Source organism: Gouania willdenowi, chromosome 19 (assembly GCF_900634775.1).
Source record: "Gouania willdenowi chromosome 19, fGouWil2.1, whole genome shotgun sequence".
Classification (NCBI taxonomy): Eukaryota; Metazoa; Chordata; class Actinopteri; order Blenniiformes; family Gobiesocidae; genus Gouania; species Gouania willdenowi.
In genome coordinates this window covers 26,534,167-26,547,923 of record NC_041062.1, presented here as the reverse complement: position 1 = coordinate 26,547,923, position 13,757 = coordinate 26,534,167, and the positions used below count along the sequence as shown (strand labels likewise).

The 13,757-nt window shown below is 39.1% G+C and overlaps 1 protein-coding gene across 1 annotated transcript in view; it reads left to right on the top strand.

Moving 5' to 3' along the window:
* The window catches only part of dnah9 (dynein, axonemal, heavy chain 9), a 294,000-nt gene that overhangs the window by 74,333 nt on the left and 205,910 nt on the right, over positions 1-13,757 (top strand). Inside the window, 2 exon segments of the mRNA XM_028475526.1 lie at positions 6,701-6,857; positions 10,664-10,768. Coding sequence (XP_028331327.1) covers positions 6,701-6,857; positions 10,664-10,768 — 262 coding nt within the window.

Below are 13,757 nucleotides of genomic sequence, written 5' to 3'. Positions count from 1 at the left end.
CGCTGCCTCAAGTTCAGACAAAGACATAATGTAACAGTGAATTTTATACTATCAATTAGGGATGTAACGATTAATTGTGATTAATTGTGATTCATAGGTATCACGTTCCCATCGATACTCTGAAAATTGAATACTTTTTTTAAACATATATATATCCTTCTCTTGTCCATAATCGGAGACAGCAGGCGGAATCTGCTACTACTTTCTTTCTGGCCGCCTTCTACTCTTAAACATGTTCATAAATGATTCCTTACACCTTTAGCACCGAAAGAATAGCTTTAATATCTGTAAAAGTCAGGTTTTTCTATTAGCTCTGTCTGCTAGCATAGCATCTCTTCTTCACTGCTAGAATATCTGCATGCCAACCTACCAGTGGTTTACTAGCGCCCTACATCGCACAATTTCATTTGTTTGACTCGGTGGAACCAAGTTATTTCACTGAATTCTCTGAAACGTGGTACGTGTTATTTGGCGCAGCCACGGGCCGTAGTTTCATCAGAACTTGTTTTACTCTGTTCTTGGTGTCTTCATAGGTAACCGCTTTTGTTAGAAACCATTTAAGATAGTTAGTAATTTCATATTCTAATGTGATAATATTTTCTCATGTATACATCTTTTAGGAAAAGGTTGTGAGTTATAATGAGAACAATCCTCATCAGGTGCCTGATCCACCTCATTTGGCTCTTCTCAATGTGGAGGAGCAGTAGCTTGACTCTGAGCCCCACCCCCGGAGATCTAGTTTTGCTCCTGACCATAGGTGAGGGTAGGAACCAACATCCACCAGTAGATTTAGAGCTCAGCTCCTTCTGAACCACCACAGAGCAGATCAGACTCCATCACTTGCAGACTCCTCCTGTAGATCACGTACCTGCATTTGAGAAATACTGTGTTAGACCATGGACTAGTCATCAGTTCATCACAGGGTTAAACAAGGGCTCAGTTTTTGTGCAGTTCTTCCTAGTAATAGTGTTATATATCACAGAACTCTCCTGGGGGAGGGATCATCATGAGCTTCTTCTAATGCGTCTAAAGTTTAAGCAGAGGCTAAAGTGAAACGTTAATTTATCCAACTGAAAAACAGAGTTTTGTATTAGTGTGACTCCTCATCCGTGTTGATAAGGTTAGAAATGACCTGAGGATGAAATCCATCTGAATAGAGGAAGTAGTTCAGGTTCAGGATGATTAAAGTGTTCTTACTGCACACAGCGGGCAGGTTGACTTAGCTGGGGAAAACACAGATGTTCCATAAGTCTAATGAGTATTCTCAGTTCAGTCACAACACACACACACACACACACACACACACACACACACACACTACAGGGACTCAGAGCTTTATCACAGCAGCAGTGATAGAGTAACTACATTCTTCTATCCTACAATGCTTTTGTTTCTATTGGAATCTTTCCATATTTACAGTTCTATTCTTCTCTACACGTCTGCATTCATTGTTTCCTTTACCCAGAGTTCAGCAGGGGTTTGTGTTGTCATGTGCTGGGGCTTTAACGTGCTAATTGCGATTAATTAATTATAGACAAAATAACACTTAAAGAAATAACAGTTTTATTTTCACTCCAACCAGTGTGGAACCTTTCTAATTGCACCACTTCCTAGTACACCCATAATACTGATGCACAGACCACAACACAATAAACATTAGAACCAGAGAAGTCATTGCTGTTCTTTGTGGACGTTAATTTTAGTTTAAATAAAAACACTGGATGGAAAACTAAAGCGTGTGAAAAATGTTAGAGAAAGAGTTTGTGGATCAGTGGAGCTCTGCTAGCCTCAGCTAGCACCTCAATGCTAAACATGTAGCAGCTAGCACCTCAATGCTAAACACGTAGCAGCTAGCACCTCAATGCTAAACATGTAGCAGCTAGTACCTCAATGCTAAACACGTAGCAGCTAGCACCTCAATGCTAAACATGTAGCAGCTAGCCACCTCAATGCTAAACACGTAGCAGCTAGCACTTCAATGCTAAACATGTAGCAGCTAGCACCTCATTGCTAAACATGTAGCAGCTAGCACCTCAATACTAAACATGTATCAGCTAACACCTCAGTGTTGAACATGAAACAGTTAGCACCTCTATGCTAAATATGAAGCAGCTAGCACATCAATGCTAACATGTAGCAACTAGCACCTCAATGCTAACCATGTAGCAGCTAGCACCTCAATGTTAAACATGTAGAAGCTAGCACCTCATTGTTAAACATGTAGCAGCTAGTGCCTCAATGCTAAACATGTAGCAGCTAACACCTCAGTGTTAAACATGAAACAGTTAGCACCTCTATGCTAAATATGAAGCAGCTAACACATCAATGCTAACATGTAGCAACTCGCACCTCAATGCTAACATGTTGCAGCAAACACCCTGAATGTTAACCATGTAGCAGTTAGCACTTCAATGCTAACATGTAGCAGCTAGCACCTCATTGCTAAACATGTTTGCAGCTAGCATCTCAATGCTAAACATGTAGCAGCTAACACCTCAGTGTTAAACATGAAACAATTAGCACCTCTATACTAAATATGAAGCAGCTAACACATCAATGCTAACATGTAGCAACTAGCACCTCAATGCTAACATGTTGCAGCTAGCACCTCAATGCTAACCATGTAGCAGCTAGCACCTCAATGCTAACATATAGCAGGTAGCACCTCAATGCTAACATGTAGCAGCTAACATATCAATGTTAACATCTAGCAGCTAGCACCTACCTCAATGCTAACCATGTAGCAGCTAGCACCTCAATGCTAACCATGTAGCAGCTAATACATCAATGCTAAACATGTAGCAGAAAGCACCTCAATGCTAAACATGTAGCAGCCAGCACCTCAGTGTTAAACATGAAACAGCTAACACCTGAATGCTAAACATGTAGCAGCTAACACATCAATGCAAACATGTAGCAACTAACACATCAATGCTAACATGTAGCAGCTAGCACCTCTATATAACGCTGCTACAGATAGCATTGTCTGATCCAACTTATCAACTGTTATGTAGAAAAACTATTTCAGACTAAATTCATCATCTTCATCAGTTGTTCTGTTTATTTCATGATATTTACAGATATAAATATTTTACACTATTCAGGTTATATTTCTCTGGAATGTTCTATACTAAGTCATGTTTTTGATTTTAATACAAAAACACATTTGTTTTAGAAAGTTTACTAAACATTCAGAAAAGCATGAATTTATCTTAGTTAAATATAAGTTAGTGTTTTGTGAACAATGCAATCGTAATATTATTTATTAATATTACACTTTATGTTAGCACTCAGTGATGGAAATAATAAACACTATTTAGTTGTTTTGGATCATTTATTGTTTTAATTGATTTTGTCATTTACCAAAATATATTTAAACTGGAAAATTGTTGCTTTTCATGTCAAATATTGCTAGGCCACTAATTTAGATGAATTAATAAGTCTATAATTAGTTAGAATAATTTATTTAATCTACTTTAAATATATAAACAGAGACCAGGACCTCCATGTATATAGCTGTTGTCCTCCTCCTGCTGTAGGATAATAGGCTAAAGGAAGCCACTGTAATCTATAACAGCAGGAATGTTAGCGCGTTAGCATGTTAGCATACACTCCATACTTAGTGCAGGATGTTCAGAGCCATGATGCTAACTGTCCCTGACAGAGAGGAATAATAATAACGCACTGTAATCAAACCAGTCACAGCCTGGTTTTTATTCACTCTCAGCTTTTAGGAATTCTGTGGAGGACCTCCTCCTGCTCCTCCTCCTCCTGCTCCTCCTCCTCCTGCTCCTCCTCCTCCTCCTCTCGTTCCTCCTATTCCTCCTCCTCCTGCTCCTCCTGCTCCTCCTCTTGTTCCTCCTGTTCCTTGTTCTCCTTCCTCCACTACTCCTCTGAACATTTCAGTGTGTATCAGCTGGGATGGTGCATTCTGCTGGCAGTGAGACGTGGATGATACACTGTATACAGATGGGATCATTTGTCTCCTCTGAGCATCTGCTCCTCCATACATCAACTTTTTAAACCAGCGGCTCATTAAAAATCAACCGCATAATGATATTCATTGTGTTTATAGCCCTGATCAATAAAGTCCTGATTGTTCTCCAATCAGTTTCCCGTTCAGCACGCTCCTGCTTTTTATTGATACGACACGGACGGAGGCTGTTTTTATTCCTGACAAAGAAACACAATCACTGCATGGAGGATTATATAACACACACACACACACACACACACACACACACACACACACACACACACACACACACACACACACACACACACTGTTTAGAGGTGGTTAGAGGACTTTGGTAACTCTGTTAGTGTTGCTGCTGTTTTTTTCAGAATAAAAGTCTTGGATAGTGTAAGTAAGTCATAAGCAGAGTGTGTAAATAAACCCCATCCTGGCCCGACTAGTTCCTGTTTTTCTCATGACGCGTCACATTGTGATTCAGGTGGTACATGGGACCAAGGGTGGGTGGGTCCAGTCCTCAGGGCTGCTGTCTTGTCTCACTCCTTCAACACCCTGCTTTAAAGGGGACATATCATGTTTTAAATCCTTCCTTTTTACATATAAATCATACAGTTGTGGTATATATTAACGGAACTGCAATGCTTGGGTCTGATTTCCTCATTATTATAGCTCCACCCCTTTTCTTCCCCTTTTCTGATGTGCTTCTAAGAGCAACTCGTTTTGGTGCTGTCTCTTTAAATGCAAATGAGACACTTCATACCCCCGCCCCCTCTCCAGGTTCACTCCACCCTGCTCGACCATTTTGTAGTTTGATAGAAGAGATACGGCTATGTAGCGGAGCATAACTTTTTATTCAGAGGTTATTTCCAAAATGTCAACAACGTTAGACTTGTCCATCCAGCCTTACATGTTCCAGCCAGAGTCTGACCCAGTGGAGCGAGATGAAAATGAAGATGATGAACCTGCAGAACCCTAACAAGTTAGCTAACACAAGCACCGAGCTAACGCTAAAGCGCCAAGCTAAACGTCACGAAAATGCATTTTAATAGTCTTTTCAAAGACAAAAACGTCAAAATGAAATGACTAATGAAAACTTTAGACTTAAATTAATCACGTAGGCCATATCATCAAGGATCTAAAACGAGCACACAGCGCTAACATATGAAGACGGGTGCAACTGCTAATGCTAACAAAACAATGACAGGACGTCTTAATCATCACTTTTTAGCGTTATTTACAGCTTACCGAAGTGCTTCTGGTTCAATCGTCTCCAAAGATAGAAGGAATTGAACCCTCAATCAGACAAAGTCTTTCTGTAAATCCTTCTTTATACTGGTGGAGGTTGATGAAGCAGTCATCATTGAAAGTGCTTCACACACACAAAAAATGACCTTATCCACAGATGTGGTACATTTCTATAAAAAAATAAAACTCAAACCAGACACTTTGAAAAGGTTCTGATGCTGGGAGACGGTGTAATGAAGCGTGTGGGTTACTACATCCAACAACCCAACATTTAGACTTATCCTCTCGTAACTTCTGCATCCTGGAGCTTGGACTACAAAATAAAAGCCAGAAATAAAAAATGGGTGGATTGCTCGAAGTGTTGGGCCTGGAGTTGATGAACTAATTTAGCAGTTTCTGCTGCAAATACTGTGATGTTATTGTTCAAAAAACATAATAGAGAATAGAAAAATCTAAACAGATTGAAAAATATGACCAAAACAGATATAAAGATATCAATGGAGCACCTGAAGAGATTAATTTGAACTTTTTCTGTGCTTCTAAAACAATCTAAATATACAACAAAATGCATTTAAGGGCTAAAAAAAGTGGATTTAATATGATATGTCCCCTTTAAAGTAAAATGATCTTTGGTCAGGGCCTTGATCACCCATCTCTCTATAAAAGCAAGGAATTTGTGTGCGTGTGCGCGTGCGTGCGTGTGTTCCTCGAATATCCTCTGTGGATCCGGAGTCATGTACTGAGTTTACCTCTGTACTGAGATTCTAAACCCTGACATAATCCAATAACAAAATGTGTCCGTTCACTTTGAAAACAAAAATAAATAAAAATGAATTATTTTCTAGCAAAAATTAATTTTCCGGTAGTGTGCATGTGTGCGCATGCGCATATATGTGCATAAACAATCTCAGTACGATGCGCACTCAGTACATGGCACCGGATCAGACTGACCTGAGACTTTCAACATGGCTGCTGCGCACCCACCCCCTCCTCCACCTCTAGGGGCATGCGCTGGAGCTTCTCTCTCTTTATTTCCACAAGAAACACGTTTACGTTGCCAAAACAAGTGTGACATAAAGCAATGTAGACACGAAAAGATTAAATGTTAAAATAAAAATAGGCTTTCACTATATATATGTTTACAATAAAGTTATGAATGTTATAAAAGAGGAAAAGGTTATGAACAGAATATATATATATACTATATATATATATATATATATATATATATATCATATATAGTATATATATATATATATATATATACACACAACAGCAAGTCCATACATGTATACATACAGTACATGTACACAAACACCTACATATGTATATATTCATACATGTATGGGCAGACTGTATATATAGTCCATGTATGAATACAGGCACTAGTTCATTTAAAACTGCTTTTTGTGGAAGCAATGAGAGAAAGAAAAACATGCAGGACTGCAGCCCTCCATTGTGTGTGTGTGTGGTCTCCACCAGGTGCTACATCACCCTGACCCAGTCCCTCCACCTCACCATGAGTGGAGCTCCAGCTGGACCTGCAGGGACGGGAAAGACTGAAACCACCAAAGACCTGGGACGAGCTCTGGGAGTCATGGTGTATGTGTTAACTGCTCTGAGCAGAATGGACTACAAGGTGGGTTCAGCACACCTTCATCCTCACCTCCTCTATCACCTCCTCTATCTCCTCCTCTATCTCCTCCACCTTCTCCTCCTCTATCTCCACTATCTCCTCCTCTATCTCCTCCTCTTTCTCCTCCTTCATCTCCTCTATCTCCTCCTCTTTCTCCTCCTCTTTCTCCTCCTTCATCTCGTCTATCTCCTCCTCTTTCTCCTCCTCTATCTCCTCCTCTATCTCCTCCACTTCCTCCTCCTCTATCTCCTCTATCTCCTCCTCTTTCTCCTCCTCTATCTCCTCCTCTATCTCCTCCTCTATCTCCTCCTCTATCTCCTCTTCTATCTCCTCTTCTATCTCCTCCTCTTCTATCTCCTCTATCTCCTCCTCTATCTCCTCCTGTATTTCCTCCTCTTTCTCCTCCTCTATCTCCTCTATCTCCTCCACCTTCTCCTCCTTCATCTCCTCTATCTCCTCCTCTTTCTCCTCCTCTTTCTCCTCCTCTTTCTCCTCCTTCATCTCCTCTATCTCCTCCTCTTTCTCCTCCTCTATCTCCTCCTCTTTCTCCTCCTCTATCTCCTCCTCTATCTCCTCTATCTCCTCCTCTTTCTCCTCCTCTATCTCCTCTATCTCCTCCTCTTTCTCCTCTATCTCCTCCTCTTTCTCCTCCTCTTTCTCCTCTATCTCCTCCTCTTTCTCCTCCTCTATCTCCTCTATCTCCTCCACTTTCTCCTCTATCTCCTCCTCTTTCTCCTCCTCTTTCTCCTTTATCTCCTCCTGTATCTCCTCCTCTTTCTCCTCCTCTTTCTTCTCCGCTATCTCCTCCTCCTCTTTCTCCTCCTCTATCTCCTCTATCTCCTCCACTTTCTCCTCTTCTATCTCCTCTATCTCCTCCTCTTTCTCCTCCTCTTTCTCCTCTATCTCCTCCTGTATCTCCTCCTCTTTCTCCTCCTCTTTCTCCTCCTCTATCTCCTCTATCTCCTCCTCTTTCTCCTCCTCTTTCATCCTGATTGAAGTGCTGATTCATTCCAAACCTCTTCATGTTTAATGCACCGTTTGTTATTCTCTCATACCTTCACCCTCTGCATCAACATCATCTTCTGTTTCCCCTCAACATGGGTCTCATTACACAACATAGGAAAGAGTGCTCACAGGAACCACTATCACGTGCACTATCACGTGCACTATCACAGGTTAATCCAGTGCTGTCGTCAGCTCTAGTTTGTGTCTGTAATTGTGCTCATAGTGTTTTCTGAACAGTAGTTTAATGTTAATGTTAGACATTTTAAAAAGCCTTTTTCTTGTATCATCAACATCTGGCACATTGGTTCTAGAGAGAACCTCCATGGTTTGCTCTCTATTTACACCACTTATCAACTCAGAACAGGTCTGGGTAAATATCTCAAATCTTAAAATGTGACCCTCATCTCCATCAGTCATCTGGTAAAATGTTTTAAATCCTAAAACAGAAAAAACACCTTTTTTTGAAGTGGTGGTTCCTAGAGGACATACTAGTGTTAGAAGATTTATTTGACAATGACACAATGAAACCATTCAACAGGAAGTTTCACTGCCTCGACAGGAATTATGGAGATACTTCCAGATGTGACATTTAGCAGTGAATACTTTAGTTCCTTCTCATTGTAACATCCTGTAAGACATTAAAAGGCCTTTGGTCATAAAGTGTCACCCTACTACAAAACATTACTAATAACATCTGATCCACACTCAATGGCCCTTAAGTCGTCCTGGGAAACAGATTTAGATGTTTCCATCACAGTAGAGGAGTGGTGTGAGATACTAACAACACGTTTAATCCAGTTTAACATTTTACACAAGTATACCTTTATAGCAGGGATGATCAACTGTATCACAGCGTGTGTTTTTATTATTGTATTGTTTAAGTCGTTTTCAGTCTTTGTTGTCATTTCGTGTATTTTTTTACATTTTTTGTATTATATTGGGCTTTATATTCCTTCCAACTTCTTTAAATACACTTTTGGGATGTGTTTTGTGGACCTTTATATGATCTGCCTTATAAGTAGGTCTGTCACATGGAAATACCAGGAGAACATTGGCTCACTTGTTCACATGCTGGTTATTCATCCATGTAGTGGTGCGAAGGTTGTTGGTTCGTAGTAGGCTTTATATCCTCCATGCTGAATATTATATATATATATATATATAGAGAGAGAGAGAGAGAAATGAGTGGAAATCCCCTTTAGCTCCTTCTGTTACTCACTGGTAAACCTCATTAGAATTAGCATTAGCATTAGCAAGACTATCCTACTGGTTATTGAATAGAATCACCTATTTATTATACCTGCAATTAATTTAGTTACAGCTCAAGTAAATATATTATAAGTCTGAATTAATTTGCATTGTTGGATATACACTATTGGTCAAAAGTTTTAAAACACTCATTTTTCCAGTTATTTATTGTAATTCAAGTCGTACAAGTCTAATAAACAGCTTGAAATGTTACAAAGGTTAGAACTGACAACCAGAGGTTAAAGAACCCAAAACTAAAAAATACTGTACATTTCATAAAGATACAAAAGGTCTTTTTCAGGGAACATGAAGTGTGTTAACAATGTAAATCTGTTCTGCAACAATAAAATGGTAAATGGTAAATGAACATGAGTTATATAGAGCTTTATCACCACTGAAAACAGTCTCAAAGCTTACATATCAGCTCATTCACCAGTGGGACAGGACTGACATGCAAGGCACTAGTCGACCACTGGGAGCAACTTAGGGTTCAGTGTCTTGCCCAAGGACACTTCGACACATAGTCAGGTACTGGGATCGAACCCCCAACCACTACCACCTGAGCCACGGTCGCCCAATGAAGGTTGAATCAGTCTTGAAAAGCTGGTGCTACTCATTCCTACAGATGTTCCTACTTTTCCTGGTTCCTTCCAACCCTCCTCTGTCTGCATAAAAACAGTGGAACACACTGTGGTACCAGACCCTCATGAGCACCAGCTGAACAGTATTGTTCATGGATTCCATCAATAATTACTTATTTGTTCTATGCTTTCATTTCAGAGTGCAATGACACAATAAACTCAATCATTTTCAGAAAAAAAATGGAAAAATATGGTGTTCTATAACTTTTGACTGGTAGTGTATTCTGTGCATCTCAAAGCAATTATTATTATTAATTATAGTTTTTATTTATTCTATTTTGTCTGTGTTAATAGAATGTATTCAGAACCTCATAAGGACCCTTCTTTCATGTTAACTTGAAGTGTTTGTTAAAATTATAAATCATTAAAAAAAAGCCTTTTTTCTGCCTTTATGGCAGACAATAGGCAATTGGTGGTTGGGGGGGCCACATGCGGCCCTCGGTCTAATTCTGTGGCGGCCCCCCAAAGACAAATCCACTGTAATTCAAGAAATTTGAAGTAATATGAAGGTCATTATAATACAACGAAATAACTCCAGAAACACACAAAACAACAACAAAAACCCCAGAACAGATTCATAAAAACACCTGAAAAGACATCAGACACACAAATAAACATTTACATAAATGTAAAATAAAATAAAAACACGGCACAGATTGACAATAAACAATATGTAAAATATAATTATAAACGCACAATAAATGACAAAAACATATATAATGACTTGTAAAGTACACAAAAGGCCAACAGTAATTCCCATAATGCTCAGATTGGTCGTTATTGTAATGCTGACATGAACGTTGATAATGTGGATCAGACAATCACATTCTTTTTGGCCTCGCTGTGATAACAGTTGGTGTGCACGTCAGTGAGTGTTGATGTGTCTCTATTGTTGGTCATGTGATCTCTTCTCAGTCCTGTGGAAACATCTACAAAGGTCTGGCCCAGACGGGGGCCTGGGGCTGCTTTGATGAGTTCAACAGGATCTCAGTGGAGGTTCTGTCTGTGGTGGCAGTGCAGGTGACCACACACACACACACACACACACACACACACACACACACACACGCACACACACGCACACACACACACACACACACACACACAATGATCCAATCAATTGTGAATCACTCAAATTAATTATTCAAGCAAAAGAAAGATGATTATTCAAATTTGGCTGAAAAAGTTCAGACAGAAAAAATACTGGTTTTTTAATTTCCCCCAAAACATGTTTGTACCTCATGTCACTCACACTTGATGCACAGCAGGGTTGGACACAATTATAACTGTAATTGTTAATCAATTAGACACTGTAGAATAAAAATAAGATCAAGTAAAAGTATGAACATATGAAGACAATCTCCTTAGCTTTAGTTTAGTTAGTTTACCTGAATAATGACACAGTTCTCCTTCAACACTCAGACATTATGTGAACCCATGATTAACACACTCTTATTGATCTGATCTGATCTGATCATCAATATGTCCTCTTCTCTCTGATTAAACCCTGTTCAGATCCTTGTCCTTCCATGTTTGATGTAACATAAACTGGTTGATCATTGTTGATTTAATGCACTTGTGTCAAACTCATGGCCCGGGGGCCAAATCCGGCCCTTTAGAACAGTGGTTCTAGATCCTTTTTAGCTCAAGGTCCTTCTTTCTCTTACATTTAAATCCCTTTGTCTGACAACCAGATATAGAAAAAGTACTCAGATTACTTACTAGAGTAAAAGTAAAAGGTACTGATCCAAATATCAAGTAAAAGTCAAAAGTACAGGCTGTGAAATGTTCTCAAAAGTACTTTTAAAAATAAAAAGTATTTCTGTTGTATGATTCACTGTCTGTAAAGTTATTAAACACAGGATCATTTATAATGAATCTACTTTAATGTTATTATTTGATCCAACACTACCTGTCTGGTATCCTATTGTACTTCACTATATAATCCTTTAGACATTTGTATTGTACACTTAATGTTAACACATCACACTTCTGAACATTATGTACACCCCTGGTTATGACATAAGGCTCTTATGTTATAATCATTTTTTCTTCTTTGGACGTTGACATGAGTCACATTAAAAATCAATATAAATGATGTGATATCAAGCTGCCTTCATTGTCTTTATATCTAGTGTAACAGCCATCCTGTGCTGCTGCTACAGACACATTTTATTCATATTATTAAACGGTCGTCACAAACCTGGCACGATAAAGTGATGAAGCGACCAAAAAGCACAACTAATCATGGGTGATTTAAGCCACTATAGTCACTAAAGGTGTGTTCACACTGAATGGCTCATATGCCACAAACACCAGCTTATTTCACCATCAGGGTGAATAAATCACTCTATTCCGTGTGGTTGCCATGGCAGCTCGAGTAATCTCTGCTCCATTGATGGCTTTTTATCGCGTGCGTGCACGTCAGTAACCCTTGGTTTACATACTCGGGGTTGATTAAATTCACTTCATACCAGCTGTAATGAATCAGATACACAGAGTTTACCATAGAGGGTATGTTGACCTAGAGTTTATGATAGACTCAGAGTTTGTTAACCCTCCTTTATGGACTCCTCATCATATCGCCCAGCCCTAATGAGGACAGATGTTCAGTGGTGGCTGTGATGAAACAGACCCACGTCTATTTAAATCACACATCACAGCTTTTTGTGCAGTTATATAATCACGTTCTCATATCGTAACTGTAATTAGATAAATGGTGAAACATTAATGCACAGCCCTAGTGTGAATGAAGCCTTTATTAGTTGGGTTTACGACAATAGAAGTTCAGATATGAATGAATAATGAAGGTGTCTATTTTAAAGTGTGTGAACCCTTGTATCCATGAGGGATTAAAGTGAAGCGTCTCCATAGCGACTGCTTTGTCTGGCCCTTTTTTTAAAGGGTTTTTGGTGGTTGTACCTGCTGCTCCCTGTTGGATACAAACAGTGAGATGTTTCACACTAAACAACAAGTTTTGCTCACTGAAAACTCTAGTTCCTGTTCATGTGTAGCAGCTCATCCTCTAACTACTGGTAGATTTATAAAGTGTTGGAGCAGGTACATACCAACATGTAGGAGAGTAAATGTAACATGAATGTGTGACTGTGACTCAATAGGAAGGAGAGTTGAAGTGCGGCCCCAGCAGCTCATCCATCCACTAAAGCCTGACTGATGGACTGCGTCTAATATTGATGAAATGCTCGTCTCCCTTTGCACAAACCGTGTATGCTGCATGACAATTATACGAGCTGTTACAAATTGACGCACACATGCACTTAGCTAAATTGATATTATGCTAAATAGGTTAAATTGTGCACAAAGTGAAAGTATCCATTTCAAATGTCTGACACTTTTTTAGGGACTGGTCTCAGTGTGCTACAGCCAAAAGGTTTATTTCACTTATAAAAGTTATTTGTAGCATTTTTTTTTTTCTTGCAGGACGTGAACATTTTGTCAAACAGCAGCGTTTTATATATTAGTTAGAGCAGGGGTGCTCAGCATGGGGTCAGGACACCATTTGGGGCCGTGAGACACTTGGAGAAGGTCACCAGATGCCTTCAAGAAGCTAAGAATATTTTCAGAACATTTTGAGCCTAGTTTTGCTTATTTTTATTCTTTTTCTGCAACTACACCAAACTCACCATATTTTAACCTATTTTCATCACTTTTTCTTGCCATATTTTTGCTCTTTTTAATGCATTTTTGCATTTCTGACACTTCTACATCACATGTTACACATGTTCAGCACTTACAAACCCTTTTCACCACTTTTCCACCTAATGTTACATATGTTGACCCATTATTGTCACTTTTTTTTTTTTTTAAAGATATCTTTATTATTTTTCAATTTAAAGATAAAAAGCAAGAAACATTTACATCAATAACAGCTTTTAAACAGTACAGGCCAGAAAAAGCAAAAATTATAAGCAACCTACATAATGCAAAACTAAGCAAGCGTGTATCACAAAAGCGTGATGTGGGAGGAGAAAGGAAGCAATAAAACTAA